This window comes from Notolepis coatsorum (genome assembly GCF_963971535.1).
Source record: "Notolepis coatsorum genome assembly, chromosome: 13".
NCBI lineage: Eukaryota > Metazoa > Chordata > Actinopteri > Aulopiformes > Paralepididae > Notolepis > Notolepis coatsorum.
The window spans coordinates 30,066,008-30,090,449 of record NC_140177.1 but is presented as its reverse complement, the minus strand read 5'-3'; the positions used below and the strand labels follow the sequence as shown (position 1 = coordinate 30,090,449).

Genomic DNA, 24,442 nt, shown 5'->3' with positions numbered 1-24,442 from the left:
TTTTTCCCCTCACATGAATCCTAGCGGACTGGGGCTTTTAGGAGCAAACACCTCAAAGAACCAGACTATTGACCGTATACGCACACTGGCAATTTCGCTCTTATGTCATGCTCAGGTTGGGATTTCTTTCCACTCCGTTCCCAACCTGAGCATGATATGAGAGCAAAACGGCCACCATGTGAATATGGTCAATTAGGCTGTGTCCTGACAGTCATGCAACTATTAAATGTAACTATTAAACTACAGCCTCATAGTGGCTTAGGCACCATCCATAACTTATGGATACCACACTTGCATTCCTAAACCTTTTTTTGGCCGATAATTAGGGTGAAACCGCAGAGCCTTTTGCAAATATGTGAAGAATTCCACTCAAATGTGGGGCGGAGAAGCTACATTTTTTTACATAGAACTTATTGACTGTATGTTCCAAGTAGAGATGTTCCGATACCATTTTTCCCTTTCCGATCCGATTCCGATACCTAAGCTTTGGGTATCGGCCGATACCGATATTTATCCGATACCAGTGCATAAAAAAAATTTAAAAAAAAAATTATATAAATTATACTTTTTTTTTTTTCAGATACTGTTATACTGTTTTTTAGTAATAACTAGAACGTATAGTATTTATTCAACAACAGGTGATTGTATAGATTTGTATTAGTATCATTAATCAATGAGTATGGGCTGCAGCACTGCAGATATACCCTACTCCAATGATCCACACGGACATTAAACGGTGTTGCACTCGCTACTCAGTGGCTCTGCAGATATACCCTATTCAGTCTGTAAGCTAGTGGCAGATAGAACGTTCATGTTGTGATTTTTGATGCAAAATAAATATTCAACATTCTCTTTTGAAACTCCGCCTCAGACTCTTATCCTTTGGCACTTGCTGTACTTTGCTTGCAGGTCTGCAGCCATTATTGCTGGATTATGTGAATAGCACCAACTTTAGACACGGTAACGTTATCAAGCTAAGCTAACTGACCTAGCTCGTCTTCCCGCATTGGCATTAAGATAACGTTAGTAATAGTCAGCTAACGCTAGTCCGTAGCTACTTAACTTAAATACAATTCACCGTGGGTGCATTATTGTTGATAGACGGTCACGGACAGTGTTAGGTCCTGGAGAAAGGACAGGCGATCATCTGATTTGATGTAACGTTAAAAGCGGATGTTGTTCCAACTAGCTATCTTTCCAGCTAATGCTATCATAACACCAGCCAAACACATCCCGATTCCCGTCCGAGCTCCCCGTCACACCGCACTGTCGGGGACAATGGAATTTAAGAAAGTGTATCTGCTGTTAAAATGACACAGCATCACACTTTAAAACATGTTCATTTTATAATCCTCACTCTCCGCAGGACTCGGCAGGAGATAAATTACATCATGGGATCGGAGGCTAGAATTTACGTGTACTCGCCGATACCGATACCAGCATTTTAGGCAGTATCGGCGGCATTTCCGATACCAGTATCGGTATCGGAACAACTCTAGTTCCAAGTGGTCAGCGGTCACCCAAGTAAACACGAACCATGTGATAGATGTCAGATTAGATGAAGCCCAGAGCTAGTGTCTGAATGTCCGCATTAAAAAGTATTTTCCCAGGTGATAAACGAGACATTCATTGGCTTACAGTAATTTACAAAACCCTCCTTGGTCTGACCCCTCCTTACTCGATACACATGTTCAAATTGTCATCTACTCACTGTAACACCTTAGCTGCTCACCATGTCTCGCTAGATGTTCCCCATGTTAACACTTCCTTTGGCCAATCGTCCTTCCAATTTGCTGCTCCCAGCAGTTGGAACGAGATGAAAAAGGACAGATTGATCCCCCTCACTACCTTTAAGGACTCTATGGCAGAGCTGTTTGCACACACCTGCAACTGCCACCCAGCCTGTTATGCTTCATGTATTACATACCTTGTAATTTCATTTGATTGTTCATTTGATTGATGTGTGTTCTAATTATTTCCCTTACCTCTGTGATGCATGTATCGTCGTCTCTTCTATTTAATTTGTCCTCTCGCCAGGTTGTCATTGTAAATATGTAAATGTATTCTAAATTTACCATTAGATTAGATTAGATTCAAATGTATGGTCATTATACAGCACAAGTACAGTACAACAAAAAGAAGTTTGGCATCCAACCAGAGTGCAAATGTAACAGTAAAGTGTAATAATAATATACACTGTACAGGTGATTAAACGGGGTATAAAATATATAAATTAGTACTACTGAGTATAGTGCTAATTAGATGTATGTACACAAAGTTGTAGTATTCTTATGTACAGTAGAGAAAACACTATGGTAGTAGTCATACTGGCCAGCAGCGTAACTAGTAAGAGTAGGTAAGGGATATGTATAGATATAGATATAGTACCTATAAACCTGCCTGGTTAAATAAAGGTTAAATAAGCATGTCTTGATAGAGGACATGTCTCTCTCTCTCTCTCTCTCTCTCTCTCTCTCTCTCTCTCTCTCTCTCTCTCTCTCTCTCTCTCTCTCTCTCTCTCTCTCTCTCTCTCTCTCTCTCTCTCTCTCTCTCTCTCTCTCTCTCTCTCTCTCTCTCTCTCTCTCTCTCTCTCTCTCTCTCTCTCTCTCTCTCTCTCTCTCTCTGGGGGAAAAGTCTGCTGTCTGGCGCTGCCATCCTTTGAGATATTCCCTTTGGACTATTTGTAAGAAGACTCTAGTCGCCCATTCCCCCCCCCCCCCCCCAAACCGTCTCCAATACGAACAATTCCCGCTAAGCGTATAGGCTCAATATTTTAAATCGATACGATTTGTAAGAGTTTTTTTTGGAAAGAAAATCTACATCGTCACTGACGTTAAATAAAAGCTGTGACAGGGTGGGTCTGACACCTACCATGGGTCTGCTGAAGGCGCCATAGCCACAAGTGAACATTTGTTCTAGAGGAATGCAGAGCATGCGGGAGGGAGGGTGGGGGGATGGGAGGGGGATGTCAGCCTGGCTGTGTGTGGAGGACTCCCTTTTCATCCCCATTCAAACCATTAGCCAAGCTGTCTTTTTTTGTGTGTGTGTGTTTTTTTTTAAGTAATTTTTTTTGTAAAATGTGGACTAAAGTTGAAATTCAGACTGAATAAAATATAGCCTTGTGAGCACGAGTCGCTCTGTTCCCAATGCGAAAAGCCAAGAATGATAATGTTGTTACAAAATGCCCAAGGCCCTAAGCTACTTAAACATACTAAACCCATAACAATGTATTGGTTGAGTCGCTCAAATAAGGACTGGGTTTTTTCTTTATGAACGGGTAGAAACGGGAGGTTTGGGGACGTCGTTGTGACTAGTGCTAGTGAGTACTGTGTACTAGTGAGTGCTGTGTACTAGTGAGTGCTGTGTACTAGTGAGTACTGTGTACTAGTGAGTGCTGTGTACTAGTGAGTACTGTGTACTAGTGAGTGCTGTGTACTAGTGAGTACTGTGTACTAGTGAGTGCTGTGTACTAGTGAGTGCTGTGTACTAGTGAGTACTGTGTACTAGTGAGTACTGTGTACTAGTGAGTACTGTGTGCTAGTGAGTACTGTGTACTAGTGAGTGCTGTGTACTAGTGAGTACTGTGTACTAGTGAGTGCTGTGTACTAGTGAGTACTGTGTACTAGTGAGTACTGTGTACTAGTGAGTGCTGTGTACTAGTGAGTGCTGTGTACTAGTGAGTACTGTGTACTAGTGAGTGCTGTGTACTAGTGAGTACTGTGTGTACTAGTGAGTACTGTGTACTAGTGAGTGCTGTGTACTAGTGAGTACTGTGTACTAGTGAGTACTGTGTACTGTGTACTAGTGAGTGCTGTGTACTAGTGAGTGCTGTGTACTAGTGAGTGCTGTGTACTAGTGAGTGCTGTGTACTAGTGAGTACTGTGTACTAGTGAGTGCTGTGTACTAGTGAGTACTGTGTACTAGTGAGTACTGTGTACTAGTGAGTGATGTGTACTAGTGAGTACTGTGTACTAGTGAGTGCTGTGTACTAGTGAGTACTGTGTACTAGTGAGTACTGAGTGTGTACTAGTGAGTACTGTGTACTAGTGAGTACTGTGTACTAGTGAGTGCTGTGTACTAGTGAGTACTGTGTGCTAGTACTGAGTACTGTGTACTAGTGAGTGCTGTGTGCTAGTGAGTACTGTGTACTAGTGAGTGCTGTGTACTAGTGAGTACTGTGTACTAGTGAGTACTGTGTACTAGTGAGTGCTGTGTACTAGTGAGTGCTGTGTACTAGTGAGTGCTGTGTACTAGTGAGTGCTGTGTACTAGTGAGTACTGTGTACTAGTGAGTACTGTGTACTAGTGAGTGCTGTGTACTAGTGAGTACTGTGTACTAGTGAGTGCTGTGTACTAGTGAGTACTGTGTACTAGTGAGTGCTGTGTACTAGTGAGTACTGTGTACTAGTGAGTACTGAGTGTGTACTAGTGAGTACTGTGTACTAGTGAGTACTGTGTACTAGTGAGTACTGAGTGTGTACTAGTGAGTACTGAGTGTGTACTAGTGAGTACTGTGTACTAGTGAGTACTGTGTACTAGTGAGTACTGTGTGCTAGTACTGAGTACTGTGTGCTAGTACTGTGAGCGGCACTGCAGATTTACCCCACTCTTGGAATTCTGAAAAGTGCATTACCGGCCAGATCCTCGTAGGGGCGCTGTCTCGATAATGCAGTGTTCCCTGTTACTTTGAATGGAGTTTACTGTTAGCTGGAATCTATACGTGTAGCCTGTAGCTTGGAATATATCATCAGCCAATGGAGATATCGATCTACCAGATGGCGCTCGATAACTGGGAAATCCTTTTGGGGATCCAACCGGCCCACGGTAAGATCTTTTTCACGTAAATTACATGCTGATCAGGCCTTGTTATCATAGCCAACCAGGCGATCAGCGAATGTGGCTACTGAGGCTAACGCAGTTATTGGTAATCAATAATCAGAAACGACGTCCCCCGCCCCCCCCCCCTTTCATGCATTCATGGTGGACCATGAATACCGACAATATGCATTTTGAGTTTTAGCTCTCGATTTAATGTTATTAGCTTAGCGCCCTGTATCTCGCCTTCCAGGAAATATCCCAGACCAAATCCCATATAACGCTTATATTCACGAGGCTATAAAATGAGAACGTATTGATGAAAAAATGATTTCTTTAAGCCATTTTGAAGGGACGGTTTATGGTCTCAATTGACAATGAGAATGGACAGATAGCAATACTATAAAGTATCGATTTAGCTCTACAAACAGCCTCACGCACAATGCAAGTCTGTTTTGAAATGCTGGCCTTATAGAGTGAGATTAGACGGCCCCCAATGGCCGGGAATGTGTTAAAAAGATAAGAAAGACATTTCAAGTGTTTATGGTTCGATGGGGAAATGACAAATGTCAAATATACTATATAGAAGGACTGGGAAATGAGTAACATTTTATTTTCAATTATGATTTTGGCTTCAAACGATTATGAAAACAAGATAATTGACTTTTAGCTGGGTCATGTTTTTAAGACAGGTCATGTTTTTAAGCTAGATTAAAGAATTTGAGCCAGATCATGTTTTTGTTTTTCAAACGTTCAAGTTTTTTCTTTTCTTTTTCAACAAATGCACAATGTTTACAAAGTCAGCGAGCAAATCGTGTTAAATAATCACAATATCAATATTGACCAAAACAATCGCGATTATGACGTTTGCCATAATCGAACAGCCCTACTAGACTAGACTAGGACTAGAATTGCATTCTAACGAAGATCAATAGCCTGATGTGGAGTGGCGAGAAAGGTGGGTTCAAAGGTCAACGACGTGTGTTTGTGAAACGCGCGAGCGGACCCAGATCATCTGGCGGGGACGGGGGACTGGGGGGGGGGGGGGGGGGGGGGACAGGAGGTCATCCGATCAGTCAAAACTCATAGAGCCTCAGCATTCTTCTCCCTCTCCAGTGGACATTCCTCGACAGCTAAAGTTATTGTTGAACAGGCGAAGCGACCTCAGCGCCGCGACCGCGCACTTCTTTCTGAAGCTCCAGATGAGGGTCTTTATGGAGGCCCGGGGTAAAAGTGTAAATCAATACCCCACGATCTGACCCCTGGAAGCCTCTAGGTGTGACTCTCGGCGAGGGTAATGCCTGTGGTGGGTCTGGCTGAACTCAAGCGTAAGCTTTACGGTCACAGATACCGTTCCCCCGCGGCTCTCTGTCAACTGCGCCCGCTGCGCCCAGCGCGTACCGACCCTGGCCCCCGGCCGGCGCCGCGTACCGACCCCCGGCCCCCGGCCGACTTCTGGGGAAAATAAGCATTGTGACCCGCTAATACCTCTGCAAAGTCTTCCCTGTGTGTTATGAGAGAGAGGGGCACCAAAACGTCAAAACCTTCCTCTCTTTATGAAAGGAACATGAGCCCAGACGAAGACGCAGGTAGAGGAGAGAGCATCGTGTGGGTTTTCACACTGTACTCCGGTGACACGACCCGTCTGAGTATGAAAGGAGGGAACAGCATGCGCCTCTGCTTCCTGCTGCTCTCGGCTTTCTCCGAGCACACGGGACCCCCGCCGCCGCAGCACTCCGCTCGTTTCGTCTCGGCACAAAGGGCAGACGCATGCTCCCGGTCCCCTCGCCGCCGCGGCGACACCGTGGGTGATGAAACACCGCTGTGTCGTCATGGGGACGCGGAGCGGAGATGAAGGTGCCAAACCACCGAGAACACCACCAGGCCGACACACAAAGACAAAGCCGGTGCGTCGATGTGTACTCGGTTCATATTTGCGTTTTTTCCACAATTGACCCATCTCAAACCACGCCCCCTTTTTCTTGATCCTCCAATCACAACTGTTGCTTCCCTAACGGAAAGAAGGGGCGGGGTTTGAGATAGGTCAATTGCAATTTTCCACACAATGTGCAATTCTATACTGTAAAAGACAGGGGTGTTGTTTTACCGTTGAAAAGCATAACAAATGTTTATCTTTAGAATAGAAATTTAAAAAAAATTAATGGTTGTTGAATTTACATATTACTTGACAAAATGGGGTCGCACACGTGTCGACAAAGATTTGTATCTGAATGCTTATTCCCAAGGTGGACAGAATGGCCTTCATCAGCGTCTGCAGTTCTTACATTCAGCTTTTTTCATTTTTTTGTTTTGGTTTTAAGGTTATACTTAACGTTACTTAGTAGCCTAATTATGAAAACAAATAAATAAATAAAAACAAATTCTGACCACTTTAATAACCATCGACGTAGACAAAGTAGGCTAATAAACTATAACGTAAAATATAGATAGGCCTAGATAGCATCGTTTCTTTAGCACCCCCCCCCCCCCCCCTTAACTGTATATTTCCCTTTCCAGCTGAATCTCTTTCACCATCATTACAGCTTGTGCTGCTTGTCCGTCTAATGTGCTTATCTCCAACTATAGAGCTACTTTAAATCACAAGAAAACAGTCCCTTTGTGTGCTGCTTTCTCTAGACTAGGCCGACCTGCCCGACAGTGCCCGACCTGCCTGACCCCTCGCACCACAACAACAAACAAGCCATTAATGCAATCCAATTACCACCGCAAACCCTCTCAGAGACGCGCACACAAAAAACAAACGCAGACGACCATCGGTTTGCGCGTGAAAATGTGCACTTTGATTTAATGAAGTCTGCCGTATTATAGTCCTAAGGATTCAGGCGTTTATTATTATTATTAATTATCTAGCAAACGAAGTGAAGACTCTTGATAAAAACGGATTTCCAAAGTAGCCTAACTAACTCGTGACCTACTTTCGCCAGCGCTCTCCCAGCATTGGCCCCTGGACGTGGTCAGACACACCTGGTTCGGGTTTTAAAACCTTCAATTAACAGGGTTATGGGATGACGGGAGACGGCGGGTGACATAACGTGAGAGGGAGAGACTTGGCTTCAACACCTGGCTTCCATTTTCTTATACGTTGTTATAACAGTAGAGATTAGAATTAGAATTCAAAGTTGAACCTCCAGTCCACACCAAGGGAAAAGGAACCCATTGGAGGAGAGAAGGAGGAAACTCTGCTCAGTTCATTTGGACAAACGTTCGGTCACGAGGTCTTCGTATTAACGTCAAAACGTTTTGTTTAAAAAGGTGCTGTGAGTGATATTTTCTTTGTTCAAATAAGTGGTCTACATGTAAAAAAAAATAATAGCTCTACACTCCATCAGCCATCACTGGTATAGAGTGTTTGGTCAGTAATATGGGTCTCCCAGTCCCTCCGCTATGCAGTAAACAGAAAATACATTTCCTGGCATCCCGTCCCCACTTTATCCAATCAGGAGATGGTCTGTCAAAAATAATAAATAATAAACGACTTTTAAGCAAATATGAGCTTGAAACAAGTAAAATAATCTGCTGGTGCAATAAGCAAATGTTGCTTGGTAAGAGTTCTTGAAATAAGTAAAAAGAAAAATATCTAGGGTTCTCTCTCCTGATTGGATAAAGTGAGAAGGGATACCAGAAAATGTATTTTGTGTTTACCGCAGAGCGGAGGGACTGAGAGACCCATGTTACTGACCAAACAGTCTACATCAGTGATGGCTGTCAGAATGTAGAGCTATTTAACACTTGTTTTAACAAAGAAATACCAAATAATACCACTTACAGCACCTTTAACCTATGGGAGCACTGTGTGAGGGTCTCTCCTCTTTAGACACAACACAACGCGGCAGCGTAGTTGCATCACACATGAGTAACGTGGCGTTCATCCAAACCATTTAGCAAGCGTCACTGAGACACAAGAGAGTAATAATGTGAACGCACCAGTCATGCGGAAGACAAATGGCTCGGGAGAGACATCACGGGTCACGCGGGACGACTCCCACCCCGCGAACGAAGAGAGACCCCCGATGTCTCGCGGGGAGGGCGAATATCCCAAATGTTTCTGTGACGGCTCGGAGCAACACTCGGCACGACGCAAGCCGGTAAACCGTCCGCCGAGAGGCCTCACTCCTCCAGCCAGAGGAATGGGAAAACAATCCACTCCCATAATTCCCAAAGCGGGACCTGTGTGTGTGTGTATGTGTGTGTGTGTGTGTGTGTGTGTGTGTGTGTGTGTGTGTGTGTGTGTGTGTGTGTGTGTGTGTGTGTGTGTGTCAGTGACCTAGCGGGCAGACGGAGGCCTCTCAGACACGTTGGCAGAGAGGCCGTCTGTCAACCCACTCTAAACGGACACTACACAGTGTTGGCCTGCATGGTTCTCCCTGGTACTGTATCTCAGTAGTACAGCTTTGTGTGGTTTCTGGTTACACTGCTGCATCATGAAAACAGTGATACCATCGATTTTGGGAAGAAGTTCGCTAATTCAAGAAGTGGTTCCTTCAGGAGCCTTTCTTCTCCGGCGTGCATGTTCTCTCTTCTCTACATGTTCTCTCTTATCTACATGTTCTCTCTTCTCTGCATGTTCTCTCTTCTCTACATGTTCTCTCTTATCTACATGTTCTCTCTTCTCTGCATGTTCTCTCTTCTCTACATGTTCTCTCTTATCTACATGTTCTCTCTTCTCTGCATGTTCTCTCTTCTCTACATGTTCTCTCTTATCTACATGTTCTCTCTTCTCTGCATGTTCTCTCTTCTCTACATGTTCTCTCTTATCTACATGTTCTCTCTTCTCTGCATGTTCTCTCTTCTCTGCATGTTCTCTCTTCTCTACATGTTCTCTCTTCTCTGCATGTTCTCTCTTCTCTACATGTTCTCTCTTATCTACATGTTCTCTCTTCTCTGCATGTTCTCTCTTCTCTACATGTTCTCTCTTCTCTGCATGTTCTCTCTCTTCTCTGCATGTTCTCTCTTCTCTACATGTTCTCTCTCTTCTCTGCATGTTCTCTCTTCTCTACATGTTCTCTCTTCTCTACATGTTCTCTCTCTTCTCTGTGCATGTTCTCTCTTCTCTACATGTTCTCTCTTCTCTACATGTTCTCTCTCTTCTCTGCATGTTCTCTCTTCTCTGCATGTTCTCTCTTCTCTGCATGTTCTCTCTCTTCTCTGCATGTTCTCTCTTCTCTACATGTTCTCTCTTCTCTACATGTTCTCTCTCTTCTCTGCATGTTCTCTCTTCTCTGCATGTTCTCTCTTCTCTGCATGTTCTCTCTTCTCTGCATGTTCTCTCTTCTCTACATGTTCTCTCTCTTCTCTGCATGTTCTCTCTCTTCTCTGCATGTTCTCTCTCTTCTCTACATGTTCTCTCTTCTCTACATGTTCTCTCTCTTCTCTACATGTTCTCTCTCTTCTCTGCATGTTCTCTCTTCTCTACATGTTCTCTCTTCTCTACATGTTCTCTCTTCTCTACATGTTCTCTTCTCTACATGTTCTCTCTCTTCTCTACATGTTCTCTCTCTTCTCTACATGTTCTCTCTTCTCTACATGTTCTCTCTCTTCTCTACATGTTCTCTCTTCTCTACATGTTCTCTCTCTTCTCTGCATGTTCTCTCTTCTCTACATGTTCTCTCTTCTCTACATGTTCTCTCTCTTCTCTGCATGTTCTCTCTTCTCTACATGTTCTCTCTTCTCTACATGTTCTCTCTTCTCTACATGTTCTCTCTTCTCTGCATGTTCTCTCTCTTCTCTACATGTTCTCTCTTCTCTACACGTTCTCTCTCTTCTCTGCATGTTCTCTCTTCTCTACATGTTCTCTCTTCTCTGCATGTTCTCTCTTCTCTACATGTTCTCTCTTCTCTACATGTTCTCTCTTCTCTACATGTTCTCTCTTCTCTGCATGTTCTCTCTCTTCTCTACATGTTCTCTCTTCTCTACATGTTCTCTCTCTTCTCTACATGTTCTCTCTTCTCTACATGTTCTCTCTCTTCTCTACATGTTCTCTCTTCTCTACATGTTCTCTCTTCTCTACATGTTCTCTCTCTTCTCTGCATGTTCTCTCTTCTCTACATGTTCTCTCTTCTCTACATGTTCTCTCTCTTCTCTACATGTTCTCTCTCTTCTCTACATGTTCTCTCTTCTCTACATGTTCTCTCTCTTCTCTACATGTTCTCTCTCTTCTCTACATGTTCTCTCTCTTCTCTACATGTTCTCTCTCTTCTCTACATGTTCTCTCTCTTCTCTACATGTTCTCTCTCTTCTCTACATGTTCTCTCTCTTCTCTACATGTTCTCTCTCTTCTCTACATGTTCTCTCTTCTCTGCATGTTCTCTCTTCTCTACATGTTCTCTCTCTTCTCTGCATGTTCTCTCTCTTCTCTACATGTTCTCTCTTCTCTACATGTTCTCTCTTCTCTACATGTTCTCTCTCTTCTCTACATGTTCTCTCTTCTCTACATGTTCTCTCTCTTCTCTACATGTTCTCTCTTCTCTACATGTTCTCTCTCTTCTCTACATGTTCTCTCTTCTCTACATGTTCTCTCTCTTCTCTACATGTTCTCTCTCTTCTCTACATGTTCTCTCTCTTCTCTACATGTTCTCTCTCTTCTCTACATGTTCTCTCTCTTCTCTACATGTTCTCTCTCTTCTCTACATGTTCTCTCTCTTCTCTACATGTTCTCTCTCTTCTCTACATGTTCTCTCTTCTCTGCATGTTCTCTCTTCTCTACATGTTCTCTCTCTTCTCTACATGTTCTCTCTCTTCTCTACATGTTCTCTCTTCTCTGCATGTTCTCTCTTCTCTACATGTTCTCTCTCTTCTCTACATGTTCTCTCTCTTCTCTACATGTTCTCTCTTCTCTGCATGTTCTCTCTTCTCTACATGTTCTCTCTCTTCTCTGCATGTTCTCTCTTCTCTACATGTTCTCTCTCTTCTCTACATGTTCTCTCTCTTCTCTGCATGTTCTCTCTTCTCTACATGTTCTCTCTCTTCTCTGCATGTTCTCTCTTCTCTACATGTTCTCTCTCTTCTCTACATGTTCTCTCTCTTCTCTACATGTTCTCTCTCTTCTCTACATGTTCTCTCTTCTCTACATGTTCTCTCTCTTCTCTACATGTTCTCTCTCTTCTCTACATGTTCTCTCTCTTCTCTACATGTTCTCTCTCTTCTCTACATGTTCTCTCTTCTCTACATGTTCTCTCTTCTCTACATGTTCTCTCTTCTCTACATGTTCTCTCTCTTCTCTACATGTTCTCTCTTCTCTACATGTTCTCTCTTCTCTACATGTTCTCTCTCTTCTCTACATGTTCTCTCTTCTCTGCATGTTCTCTCTTCTCTACATGTTCTCTCTTCTCTACATGTTCTCTCTTCTCTACATGTTCTCTCTCTTCTCTACATGTTCTCTCTTCTCTACATGTTCTCTCTCTTCTCTACATGTTCTCTCTCTTCTCTACATGTTCTCTCTTCTCTACATGTTCTCTCTTCTCTACATGTTCTCTCTTCTCTACATGTTCTCTCTCTTCTCTACATGTTCTCTCTTCTCTACATGTTCTCTCTCTTCTCTACATGTTCTCTCTCTTCTCTACATGTTCTCTCTTCTCTACATGTTCTCTCTTCTCAACATGTTCTCTCTTCTCTACATGTTCTCTCTCTTCTCTACATGTTCTCTCTCTTCTCTGCATGTTCTCTCTTCTCTACATGTTCTCTCTCTTCTCTACATGTTCTCTCTTCTCTACATGTTCTCTCTTCTCTGCATGTTCTCTCTTCTCTACATGTTCTCTCTTCTCTACATGTTCTCTCTCTTCTCTACATGTTCTCTCTTCTCTACATGTTCTCTCTTCTCTACATGTTCTCTCTTCTCTACATGTTCTCTCTCTTCTCTACATGTTCTCTCTCTTCTCTACATGTTCTCTCTCTTCTCTACATGTTCTCTCTTCTCTACATGTTCTCTCTTCTCTACATGTTCTCTCTTCTCTACATGTTCTCTCTTCTCTACATGTTCTCTCTTCTCTAATGTTCTCTCTTCTCTACATGTTCTCTCTTCTCTACATGTTCTCTCTCTTCTCCACATGTTCTCTCTTCTCTACATGTTCTCTCTTCTCTGCATGTTCTCTCTTCTCTGCATGTTCTCTCTCTTCTCTACATGTTCTCTCTTCTCTACATGTTCTCTCTCTTCTCTAATGTTCTCTCTTCTCTACATGTTCTCTCTTCTCTACATGTTCTCTCTCTTCTCTACATGTTCTCTCTTCTCTACATGTTCTCTCTCTTCTCTGCATGTTCTCTCTTCTCTGCATGTTCTCTCTCTTCTCTACATGTTCTCTCTTCTCTACATGTTCTCTCTTCTCTAATGTTCTCTCTTCTCTACATGTTCTCTCTCTTCTCTACATGTTCTCTCTCTTCTCTACATGTTCTCTCTTCTCTACATGTTCTCTCTTCTCTACATGTTCTCTCTCTTCTCTACATGTTCTCTCTTCTCTACATGTTCTCTCTTCTCTACATGTTCTCTCTTCTCTGCATGTTCTCTCTTCTCTACATGTTCTCTCTTCTCTACATGTTCTCTCTTCTCTAATGCTCTCTCTTCTCTACATGTTCTCTCTTCTCTAATGTTCTCTCTTCTCTACATGTTCTCTCTTCTCTACATGTTCTCTCTCTTCTCTACATGTTCTCTCTTCTCTACATGTTCTCTCTTCTCTACATGTTCTCTCTTCTCTGCATGTTCTCTCTTCTCTACATGTTCTCTCTTCTCTACATGTTCTCTCTTCTCTACATGTTCTCTCTTCTCTACATGTTCTCTCTTCTCTACATGTTCTCTCTTCTCTGCATGTTCTCTCTCTTCTCTACATGTTCTCTCTCTTCTCTACATGTTCTCTCTTCTCTACATGTTCTCTCTTCTCTACATGTTCTCTCTTCTCTGCATGTTCTCTCTTCTCTACATGTTCTCTCTTCTCTGCATGTTCTCTCTCTTCTCTACATGTTCTCTCTCTTCTCTGCATGTTCTCTCTTCTCTACATGTTCTCTCTCTTCTCTGCATGTTCTCTCTCTTCTCTACATGTTCCCTCTTCTCTGCACGTTCTCTCTCTTCTCTACATGTTCTCTCTCTTCTCTACATGTTCTCTCTCTTCTCTACATGTTCTCTCTCTTCTCTACATGTTCTCTCTCTTCTCTACATGTTCTCTCTTCTCTACATGTTCTCTCTCTTCTCTACATGTTCTCTCTTCTCTACATGTTCTCTCTCTTCTCTACATGTTCTCTCTCTTCTCTGCACGTTCTCTCTTCTCTACATGTTCTCTCTCTTCTCTACATGTTCTCTCTCTTCTCTACATGTTCTCTCTCTTCTCTACATGTTCTCTCTTCTCTACATGTTCTCTCTCTTCTCTACATGTTCTCTCTTCTCTGCATGTTCTCTCTTCTCTACATGTTCTCTCTTCTCTACATGTTCTCTCTTCTCTACATGTTCTCTCTTCTCTACATGTTCTCTCTTCTCTACATGTTCTCTCTTCTCTACATGTTCTCTCTCTTCTCTACATGTTCTCTCTTCTCTACATGTTCTCTCTCTTCTCTGCATGTTCTCTCTCTTCTCTACATGTTCTCTCTTCTCTACATGTTCTCTCTTCTCTGCATGTTCTCTCTTCTCTACATGTTCTCTCTTCTCTGCATGTTCTCTCTTCTCTACATGTTCTCTCTTCTCTGCATGTTCTCTCTTCTCTACATGTTCTCTCTTCTCTACATGTTCTCTCTTCTCTGCATGTTCTCTCTCTTCTCTACATGTTCTCTCTTCTCTGCATGTTCTCTCTCTTCTCTACATGTTCTCTCTTCTCTACATGTTCTCTCTTCTCTACATGTTCTCTCTCTTCTCTACATGTTCTCTCTTCTCTGCATGTTCTCTCTCTTCTCTGCATGTTCTCTCTTCTCTACATGTTCTCTCTTCTCTACATGTTCTCTCTCTTCTCTACATGTTCTCTCTTCTCTGCATGTTCTCTCTCTTCTCTGCATGTTCTCTCTTCTCTACATGTTCTCTCTCTTCTCTACATGTTCTCTCTTCTCTACATGTTCTCTCTTCTCTACATGTTCTCTCTTCTCTACATGTTCTCTCTTCTCTGCATGTTCTCTCTTCTCTACATGTTCTCTCTTCTCTACATGTTCTCTCTCTTCTCTACATGTTCTCTCTTCTCTGCATGTTCTCTCTCTTCTCTACATGTTCTCTCTTCTCTACATGTTCTCTCTTCTCTGCATGTTCTCTCTTCTCTACATGTTCTCTCTCTTCTCTACATGTTCTCTCTTCTCTGCATGTTCTCTCTCTTCTCTACATGTTCTCTCTTCTCTACATGTTCTCTCTTCTCTGCATGTTCTCTCTTCTCTACATGTTCTCTCTCTTCTCTACATGTTCTCTCTTCTCTGCATGTTCTCTCTCTTCTCTACATGTTCTCTCTTCTCTACATGTTCTCTCTCTTCTCTGCATGTTCTCTCTTCTCTACATGTTCTCTCTCTTCTCTACATGTTCTCTCTCTTCTCTACATGTTCTCTCTTCTCTGCATGTTCTCTCTCTTCTCTACATGTTCTCTCTTCTCTACATGTTCTCTCTTCTCTACATGTTCTCTCTTCTCTGCATGTTCTCTCTCTTCTCTACATGTTCTCTCTTCTCTGCATGTTCTCTCTCTTCTCTACATGTTCTCTCTTCTCTACATGTTCTCTCTTCTCTGCATGTTCTCTCTTCTCTACATGTTCTCTCTCTTCTCTACATGTTCTCTCTTCTCTGCATGTTCTCTCTTCTCTACATGTTCTCTCTTCTCTACATGTTCTCTCTTCTCTACATGTTCTCTCTCTTCTCTACATGTTCTCTCTTCTCTACATGTTCTCTCTTCTCTGCATGTTCTCTCTTCTCTGCATGTTCTCTCTTCTCTACATGTTCTCTCTTCTCTACATGTTCTCTCTCTTCTCTACATGTTCTCTCTTCTCTACATGTTCTCTCTCTTCTCTGCATGTTCTCTCTCTTCTCTGCATGTTCTCTCTTCTCTGCATGTTCCCTCTTCTCTGCATGTTCTCTCTCTTCTCTACATGTTCTCTCTTCTCTGCATGTTCTCTCTCTTCTCTACATGTTCTCTCTCTTCTCTACATGTTCTCTCTTCTCTACATGTTCTCTCTCTTCTCTACATGTTCTCTCTTCTCTACATGTTCTCTCTCTTCTCTGCATGTTCTCTCTTCTCTGCATGTTCTCTCTCTTCTCTACATGTTCTCTCTTCTCTACATGTTCTCTCTCTTCTCTACATGTTCTCTCTTCTCTACATGTTCTCTCTCTTCTCTACATGTTCTCTCTTCTCTACATGTTCTCTCTTCTCTACATGTTCTCTCTCTTCTCTACATGTTCTCTCTCTTCTCTACATGTTCTCTCTCTTCTCTACATGTTCTCTCTTCTCTGCATGTTCTCTCTTCTCTACATGTTCTCTCTCTTCTCTGCATGTTCTCTCTTCTCTGCATGTTCTCTCTCTTCTCTACATGTTCTCTCTCTTCTCTACATGTTCTCTCTTCTCTACATGTTCTCTCTCTTCTCTGCATGTTCTCTCTTCTCTACATGTTCTCTCTCTTCTCTACATGTTCTCTCTCTTCTCTACATGTTCTCTCTTCTCTACATGTTCTCTCTCTTCTCTACATGTTCTCTCTCTTCTCTACATGTTCTCTCTCTTCTCTACATGTTCTCTCTCTTCTCTGCATGTTCTCTCTCTTCTCTGCATGTTCTCTCTCTTCTCTACATGTTCTCTCTTCTCTGCATGTTCTCTCTTCTCTACATGTTCTCTCTCTTCTCTGCATGTTCTCTCTCTTCTCTACATGTTCTCTCTTCTCTACATGTTCTCTCTCTTCTCTACATGTTCTCTCTCTTCTCTACATGTTCTCTCTTCTCTGCATGTTCTCTCTCTTCTCTACATGTTCTCTCTTCTCTACATGTTCTCTCTCTTCTCTACATGTTCTCTCTTCTCTGCATGTTCTCTCTCTTCTCTACATGTTCTCTCTCTTCTCTACATGTTCTCTCTTCTCTACATGTTCTCTCTCTTCTCTGCATGTTCTCTCTTCTCTGCATGTTCTCTCTCTTCTCTACATGTTCTCTCTCTTCTCTACATGTTCTCTCTCTTCTCTACATGTTCTCTCTCTTCTCTACATGTTCTCTCTCTTCTCTACATGTTCTCTCTCTTCTCTACATGTTCTCTCTCTTCTCTACATGTTCTCTCTTCTCTACATGTTCTCTCTCTTCTCTACATGTTCTCTCTTCTCTGCATGTTCTCTCTTCTCTGCATGTTCTCTCTCTTCTCTACATGTTCTCTCTCTTCTCTACATGTTCTCTCTCTTCTCTACATGTTCTCTCTTCTCTACATGTTCTCTCTCTTCTCTACATGTTCTCTCTCTTCTCTACATGTTCTCTCTTCTCTACATGTTCTCTCTTCTCTGCATGTTCTCTCTTCTCTGCATGTTCTCTCTCTTCTCTACATGTTCTCTCTCTTCTCTACATGTTCTCTCTTCTCTACATGTTCTCTCTCTTCTCTACATGTTCTCTCTCTTCTCTACATGTTCTCTCTCTTCTCTACATGTTCTCTCTCTTCTCTGCATGTTCTCTCTTCTCTACATGTTCTCTCTCTTCTCTACATGTTCTCTCTCTTCTCTACATGTTCTCTCTTCTCTACATGTTCTCTCTTCTCTACATGTTCTCTCTCTTCTCTACATGTTCTCTCTCTTCTCTACATGTTCTCTCTTCTCTACATGTTCTCTCTCTTCTCTACATGTTCTCTCTTCTCTGCATGTTCTCTCTTCTCTGCATGTTCTCTCTTCTCTACATGTTCTCTCTTCTCTGCATGTTCTCTCTTCTCTGCATGTTCTCTCTTCTCTACATGTTCTCTCTCTTCTCTACATGTTCTCTCTCTTCTCTACATGTTCTCTCTTCTCTACATGTTCTCTCTTCTCTGCATGTTCTCTCTCTTCTCTGCATGTTCTCTCTCTTCTCTACATGTTCTCTCTCTTCTCTACATGTTCTCTCTCTTCTCTACATGTTCTCTCTTCTCTACATGTTCTCTCTTCTCTACATGTTCTCTCTTCTCTACATGTTCTCTCTTCTCTACATGTTCTCTCTCTTCTCTACATGTTCTCTCTCTTCTCTACATGTTCTCTCTCTTCTCTACATGTTCTCTCTCTTCTCTACATGTTCTCTCTTCTCTACATGTTCTCTCTTCTCTGCATGTTCTCTCTTCTCTACATGTTCTCTCTTCTCTACATGTTCTCTCTCTTCTCTACATGTTCTCTCTTCTCTACATGTTCTCTCTCTTCTCTACATGTTCTCTCTTCTCTACATGTTCTCTCTTCTCTGCATGTTCTCTCTTCTCTACATGTTCTCTCTTCTCTACATGTTCTCTCTTCTCTGCATGTTCTCTCTCTTCTCTGCATGTTCTCTCTTCTCTACATGTTCTCTCTTCTCTACATGTTCTCTCTCTTCTCTGCATGTTCTCTCTTCTCTACATGTTCTCTCTCTTCTCTACATGTTCTCTCTTCTCTACATGTTCTCTCTTCTCTACATGTTCTCTCTCTTCTCTACATGTTCTCTCTTCTCTACATGTTCTCTCTTCTCTGCATGTTCTCTCTCTTCTCTGCATGTTCTCTCTTCTCTACATGTTCTCTCTTCTCTACATGTTCTCTCTCTTCTCTGCATGTTCTCTCTTCTCTACATGTTCTCTCTCTTCTCTACATGTTCTCTCTTCTCTACATGTTCTCTCTTCTCTACATGTTCTCTCTCTTCTCTACATGTTCTCTCTCTTCTCTACATGTTCTCTCTTCTCTACATGTTCTCTCTCTTCTCTACATGTTCTCTCTTCTCTACATGTTCTCTCTTCTCTACATGTTCTCTCTCTTCTCTACATGTTCTCTCTTCTCTACATGTTCTCTCTCTTCTCTACATGTTCTCTCTCTTCTCTACATGTTCTCTCTCTTCTCTACATGTTCTCTCTTCTCTACATGTTCTCTCTCTTCTCTACATGTTCTCTCTTCTCTACATGTTCTCTCTTCTCTGCATGTTCTCTCTTCTCTACATGTTCTCTCTCTTCTCTACATGTTCTCTCTTCTCTACATGTTCTCTCTTCTCTACATGTTCTCTCTTCTCTACATGTTCTCTCTTCTCTACATGTTCTCTCTCTTCTCTACATGTTCTCTCTCTTCTCTACATGTTCTCTCTCTTCTCTACATGTTCTCTCTTCTCTACATGTTCTCTCTCTTCTCTGCATGTTCTCTCTTCTCTGCATGTTCTCTCTTCTCTGCATGTTCTCTCTTCTCTACATGTTCTCTCTTCTCTACATGTTCTCTCTCTTCTCTGCATGTTCTCTCTTCTCTGCATGTTCTCTCTTCTCTGCATGTTCTCTCTTCTCTACATGTTCTCTCTCTTCTCTGCATGTTCTCTCTTCTCTGCATGTTCTCTCTTCTCTACATGTTCTCTCTCTTCTCTACATGTTCTCTCTTCTCTACATGTTCTCTCTTCTCTGCATGTTCTCTCTTCTCTGCATGTTCTCTCTTCTCTGCATGTTCTCTCTTCTCTACATGTTCTCTCTCTTCTCTACATGTTCTCTCTTCTCTGCATGTTCTCTCTCTTCTCTACATGTTCTCTCTTCTCTGCATGTTCTCTCTCTTCTCTACACGTTCTCTCTTCTCTACATGTTCTCTCTTCTCTGCATGTTCTCTCTTCTCTACATGTTCTCTCTTCTCTACATGTTCTCTCTCTTCTCTACATGTTCTCTCTTCTCTACATGTTCTCTCTTCTCTACATGTTCTCTCTTCTCTACATGTTCTCTCTTCTCTGCATGTTCTCTCTTCTCTACATGTTCTCTCTTCTCTACATGTTCTCTCTCTTCTCTACATGTTCTCTCTTCTCTACATGTTCTCTCTTCTCTACATGTTCTCTCTCTTCTCTGCATGTTCTCTCTTCTCTACATGTTCTCTCTTCTCTACATGTTCTCTCTCTTCTCTACATGTTCTCTCTCTTCTCTACATGTTCTCTCTCTTCTCTACATGTTCTCTCTCTTCTCTACATGTTCTCTCTCTTCTCTACATGTTCTCTCTCTTCTCTACATGTTCTCTCTCTTCTCTACATGTTCTCTCTCTTCTCTACATGTTCTCTCTCTTCTCTGCATGTTCTCTCTTCTCTACATGTTCTCTCTCTTCTCTACATGTTCTCTCTCTTCTCTACATGTTCTCTCTCTTCTCTACATGTTCTCTCTCTTCTCTACATGTTCTCTCTTCTCTACATGTTCTCTCTTCTCTGCATGTTCTCTCTCTTCTCTACATGTTCTCTCTCTTCTCTGCATGTTCTCTCTCTTCTCTACATGTTCTCTCTTCTCTGCATGTTCTCTCTCTTCTCTACATGTTCTCTCTCTTCTCTGCATGTTCTCTCTCTTCTCTACATGTTCTCTCTTCTCTACATGTTCTCTCTCTTCTCTACATGTTCTCTCTCTTCTCTACATGTTCTCTCTTCTCTACATGTTCTCTCTCTTCTCTGCATGTTCTCTCTTCTCTGCATGTTCTCTCTTCTCTGCATGTTCTCTCTCTTCTCTACATGTTCTCTCTTCTCTACATGTTCTCTCTTCTCTGCATGTTCTCTCTTCTCTGCATGTTCTCTCTTCTCTACATGTTCTCTCTTCTCTACATGTTCTCTCTCTTCTCTACATGTTCTCTCTCTTCTCTGCATGTTCTCTCTTCTCTGCATGTTCTCTCTCTTCTCTGCATGTTCTCTCTTCTCTGCATGTTCTCTCTTCTCTGCATGTTCTCTCTCTTCTCTACATGTTCTCTCTTCTCTACATGTTCTCTCTTCTCTGCATGTTCCCTCTTCTCTGCATGTTCTCTCTTCTCTACATGTTCTCTCTTCTCTACATGTTCTCTCTCTTCTCTACATGTTCTCTCTCTTCTCTGCATGTTCTCTCTTCTCTACATGTTCTCTCTCTTCTCTACATGTTCTCTCTCTTCTCTACATGTTCTCTCTTCTCTGCATGTTCCCTCTTCTCTGCATGTTCTCTCTCTTCTCTACATGTTCTCTCTCTTCTCTACATGTTCTCTCTTCTCTGCATGTTCTCTCTCTTCTCTGCATGTTCTCTCTTCTCTACATGTTCTCTCTTCTCTGCATGTTCTCTCTCTTCTCTGCATGTTCTCTCTTCTCTACATGTTCTCTCTTCTCTGCATGTTCTCTCTCTTCTCTGCATGTTCTCTCTCTTCTCTACATGTTCTCTCTTCTCTACATGTTCTCTCTTCTCTGCATGTTCCCTCTTCTCTGCATGTTCTCTCTTCTCTACATGTTCTCTCTCTTCTCTGCACGTTCTCTCTTCTCTGCACGTTCTCTCTCTTCTCTGCATGTTCTCTCTTCTCTGCACGTTCTTTCTCTTCTCTGCATGTTCTCTCTTCTCTGCATGTTCTCTCTTCTCTGCACGTTCTCTCTTCTCTGCACGTTCTCTCTCTTCTCTGCATGTTCCCTCTTCTCTGCACGTTCTCTCTCTTCTCTACATGTTCTCTCTTCTCTGCATGTTCTCTCTTCTCTGCATGTTCTCTCTTCTCTACATGTTCTCTCTTCTCTACATGTTCTCTCTTCTCTGCATGTTCCCTCTTCTCTGCACGTTCTCTCTCTTCTCTACATGTTCTCTCTTCTCTGCATGTTCTCTCTTCTCTGCATGTTCTCTCTTCTCTACATGTTCTCTCTTCTCTACATGTTCTCTCTTCTCTACATGTTCTCTCTTCTCTACATGTTCTCTCTCTTCTCTGCATGTTCTCTCTCTTCTCTACATGTTCTCTCTTCTCTACATGTTCTCTCTCTTCTCTACATGTTCTCTCTTCTCTACATGTTCTCTCTTCTCTACATGTTCTCTCTTCTCTGCATGTTCTCTCTTCTCTACATGTTCTCTCTTCTCCGCATGTTCCCTCTTCTCTGGAAATGCACTTGGCATCTGTGACACACACTTACACTTTTCTAAGGGTGGGTTAAGTGAGTCAGGTCACACGTCTCATCCCCTCCAACAACAACAACAACACGCCTCTCGCCCAGAACTCACCTTTACAGTGGAAAGCCTCCTTGAGGCCGAGCAGCACGTCAGCGAACCTGCGGACGTCGTTCACCAGCTGCAGGACGTAATCGGGGTCCACCCCCGGGGCGCCCACCATTTGGGTCTCTAGCCCGATGCTGCTCAGGGGGTTGGGGCTCTTGGAGCTGCGGCCCATGTCCCAGGTCTTGGTGGAGCCGGCGGACAGAGACCCCGTGTGAGGGTTGGAGAGGTGGCGTGGTGACCCCTGGGCACGCTTAATCCCTCCACCACCACCACCACCACCACCGCCGCCGCCGCTGCTACTGCTGCTGCTCTTCCGCAACATCCCGGCGGCCAATGCCGCCGCGGCCAGCCCCCGGGCCGGGCCACTCTACCCAGAGTGCACCAGGCCAGCTAGCCTCTGAGCTCAGTCTCCTTCTTCAGAGCCTGGACAATTGACTCTGGTGAGACAGCAGAAAGAGAGAGAGAGAGCTGAACAAGATTGCAATAGAGATAAATCTCACACACCCTCTGCACTCTGTTATGAATAAGTAAAGGCTTATAAGCCTACTGTACACATAACTGTACCATATCTATTGACTCTGAGACAGCAGAAAGAGAGAGAGAGAGCTGAACAAGATTGCAATAGAGATAAATCTCACACACCTCTCTGCACTATCTTATGAATAAGTAAAGGCTTATAAGCCTACTGTACACATAACTGTACCATATCTATTGACTCTGAGACAGCAGAAAGAGAGAGAGAGCTGAACAAGATTGCAATAGAGATAAATCTCACACACCTCTCTGCACTATCTTATGAATAAGTAAAGGCTTATAAGCCTACTGTACACATAACTGTACCATATCTATTGACTCTGAGACAGCAGAAAGAGAGAGAGATTAACAAGATTGCAATAGAGATAAATCTCACACACCCTCTGCACTATCTTATGAATAAGTAAAGGCGTATAAGCCTACTGTACACATAACTAATAGTAATACCATATCTATTGACTCTGAGACAGCAGAAAGAGAGAGAGCTGAACAAGATTGCAATAGAGATAAATCTCACACACCCTCTGCACTATCTTATGAATAAGTAAAGGCTTATAAGCCTACTGTACACATAACTAATAGTAATACCATATCTATTGACTCTGAGACAGCAGAGAGAGAGAGAGAGCTGAACAAGATTGCAATAGAGATAAATCTCACACACCCTCTGCACTATCTTATGAATAAGTAAAGGCTTATAAGCCTACTGTACACATAACTGTACCATAACTAAAATAAATGAGGGAATTGTTGGCAATTATTATTATTTTTTTTTTTAGATATGGGCGACAGCACTTGCAAATCTAGAATGATGTCGCTTCAAAAACACTAGTATTGTAATGAACTCAGATAAACAAAGTGGGGAAAATACCTAAATGAATAGGCTAAGAGGCACATAGGAGGACTAGCAGTAGCTATGCAGCGATGTTGATCAAAATACAAGAGCAACGTGTCAACATTGTTATAAACAGTGGAGCTACGCTCTGAAGTCGGTGTCAGTCAACCTCACTCACCGGCCAATGCCGTTTCGTTCGAGCGCAAAATCTTGAGCTCTAAATAAAATAAAAACACTATATGAACTCACCTGCTTTGCTTTTTAATGGCATGATGATGAGAAAGATCCCGAGAAAACGTTACAAGATATATCCGGGTGATGAACAAAAGAGACGTATTTCGAACCAAAACAAAGGCAAAAAAGTTTTCCGTTTTTAGACGCACGGCACTGTACAGAGAAGTTCCCTCAGCGACCTCACTCTCCGTTTACTATTCAGCGCTGAGCCACGTGACCCGTCGGGCTCATCGTCTCATTGGCTGTCTCGTCTCGACCAATCCTCTTAACCCTTTCACTGCCGCACTACACCCTTTCACTGCCACGCGACAGAAGGTTAACCCTTTACTATCACACACACACACACACAAAAAGTAAGTTATGGGGGAAAATACTACTTTAATATTTCTAGTTTGGATTGCATCTATTTTACATTTCTTTGTGAGGGTGTTGTGTCGTTACACTGCAGTTGCCAAATATCTTTGACCAAATGCTTAAAATGTTGATAGAGTTGAAAGTATTGAGGATCATCTTCATCACGGAATAATGAGCCAAAGACAATGGAAGGATGTCAACACATCATTACAGATGATTCCATTTAAATAAATAATAATAGTAATAATCGTAATTATCATCATCATTATCACCATCATAATCATAATAAATAAATAAATAAATAAATAAATAAATGCGACTGTCTTTAGTTTTAAGTACAACTACTGCCATCTAGTGCATCGATGCAAGATTGGTTGTTGCTGTGCTTTGATGCCTGATTCCAGAATGGGCAGATGAAGCTGACCCCGAAAATAAATAAATAAAATAATAAATACATTTCAGAACATTTTACAAAGAATAAACACCCTGAACATTGGCTTTGAGCTCAGACCACCTGGATTCTCTCCTGCATGCGTTGAATAGGCTGTCAAGGTTCAGTGGAGGCCTCTGGGTAAACCTTGGTCACATCTCTATAGATCTATACGGCTGATCAATAAAGCAACTAA

At 42.4% G+C, this 24,442-nt stretch overlaps 1 protein-coding gene across 1 annotated transcript in view; it reads right to left on the bottom strand.

Annotated features, from left to right (window-relative positions):
• LOC311239310 (rho GTPase-activating protein 29-like) overlaps positions 1 to 23,614 on the bottom strand; it is a gene marked incomplete at its 3' end in the record, with an annotated part of 43,230 nt that extends 19,616 nt beyond the window's left edge. Inside the window, exons 1-2 of the mRNA XM_084327616.1 lie at positions 23,478 to 23,614; positions 21,866 to 22,296 (exon numbers count right to left, since the gene is read on the bottom strand). Of these exons, the coding sequence (XP_084183742.1) occupies positions 21,866 to 22,181 (316 nt within the window). The 5' untranslated portion in view covers positions 22,182 to 22,296; positions 23,478 to 23,614. The remainder of the gene's footprint in view (positions 1 to 21,865; positions 22,297 to 23,477) is intronic.
• Positions 23,615 to 24,442: the final 828 nt, after the last annotated feature.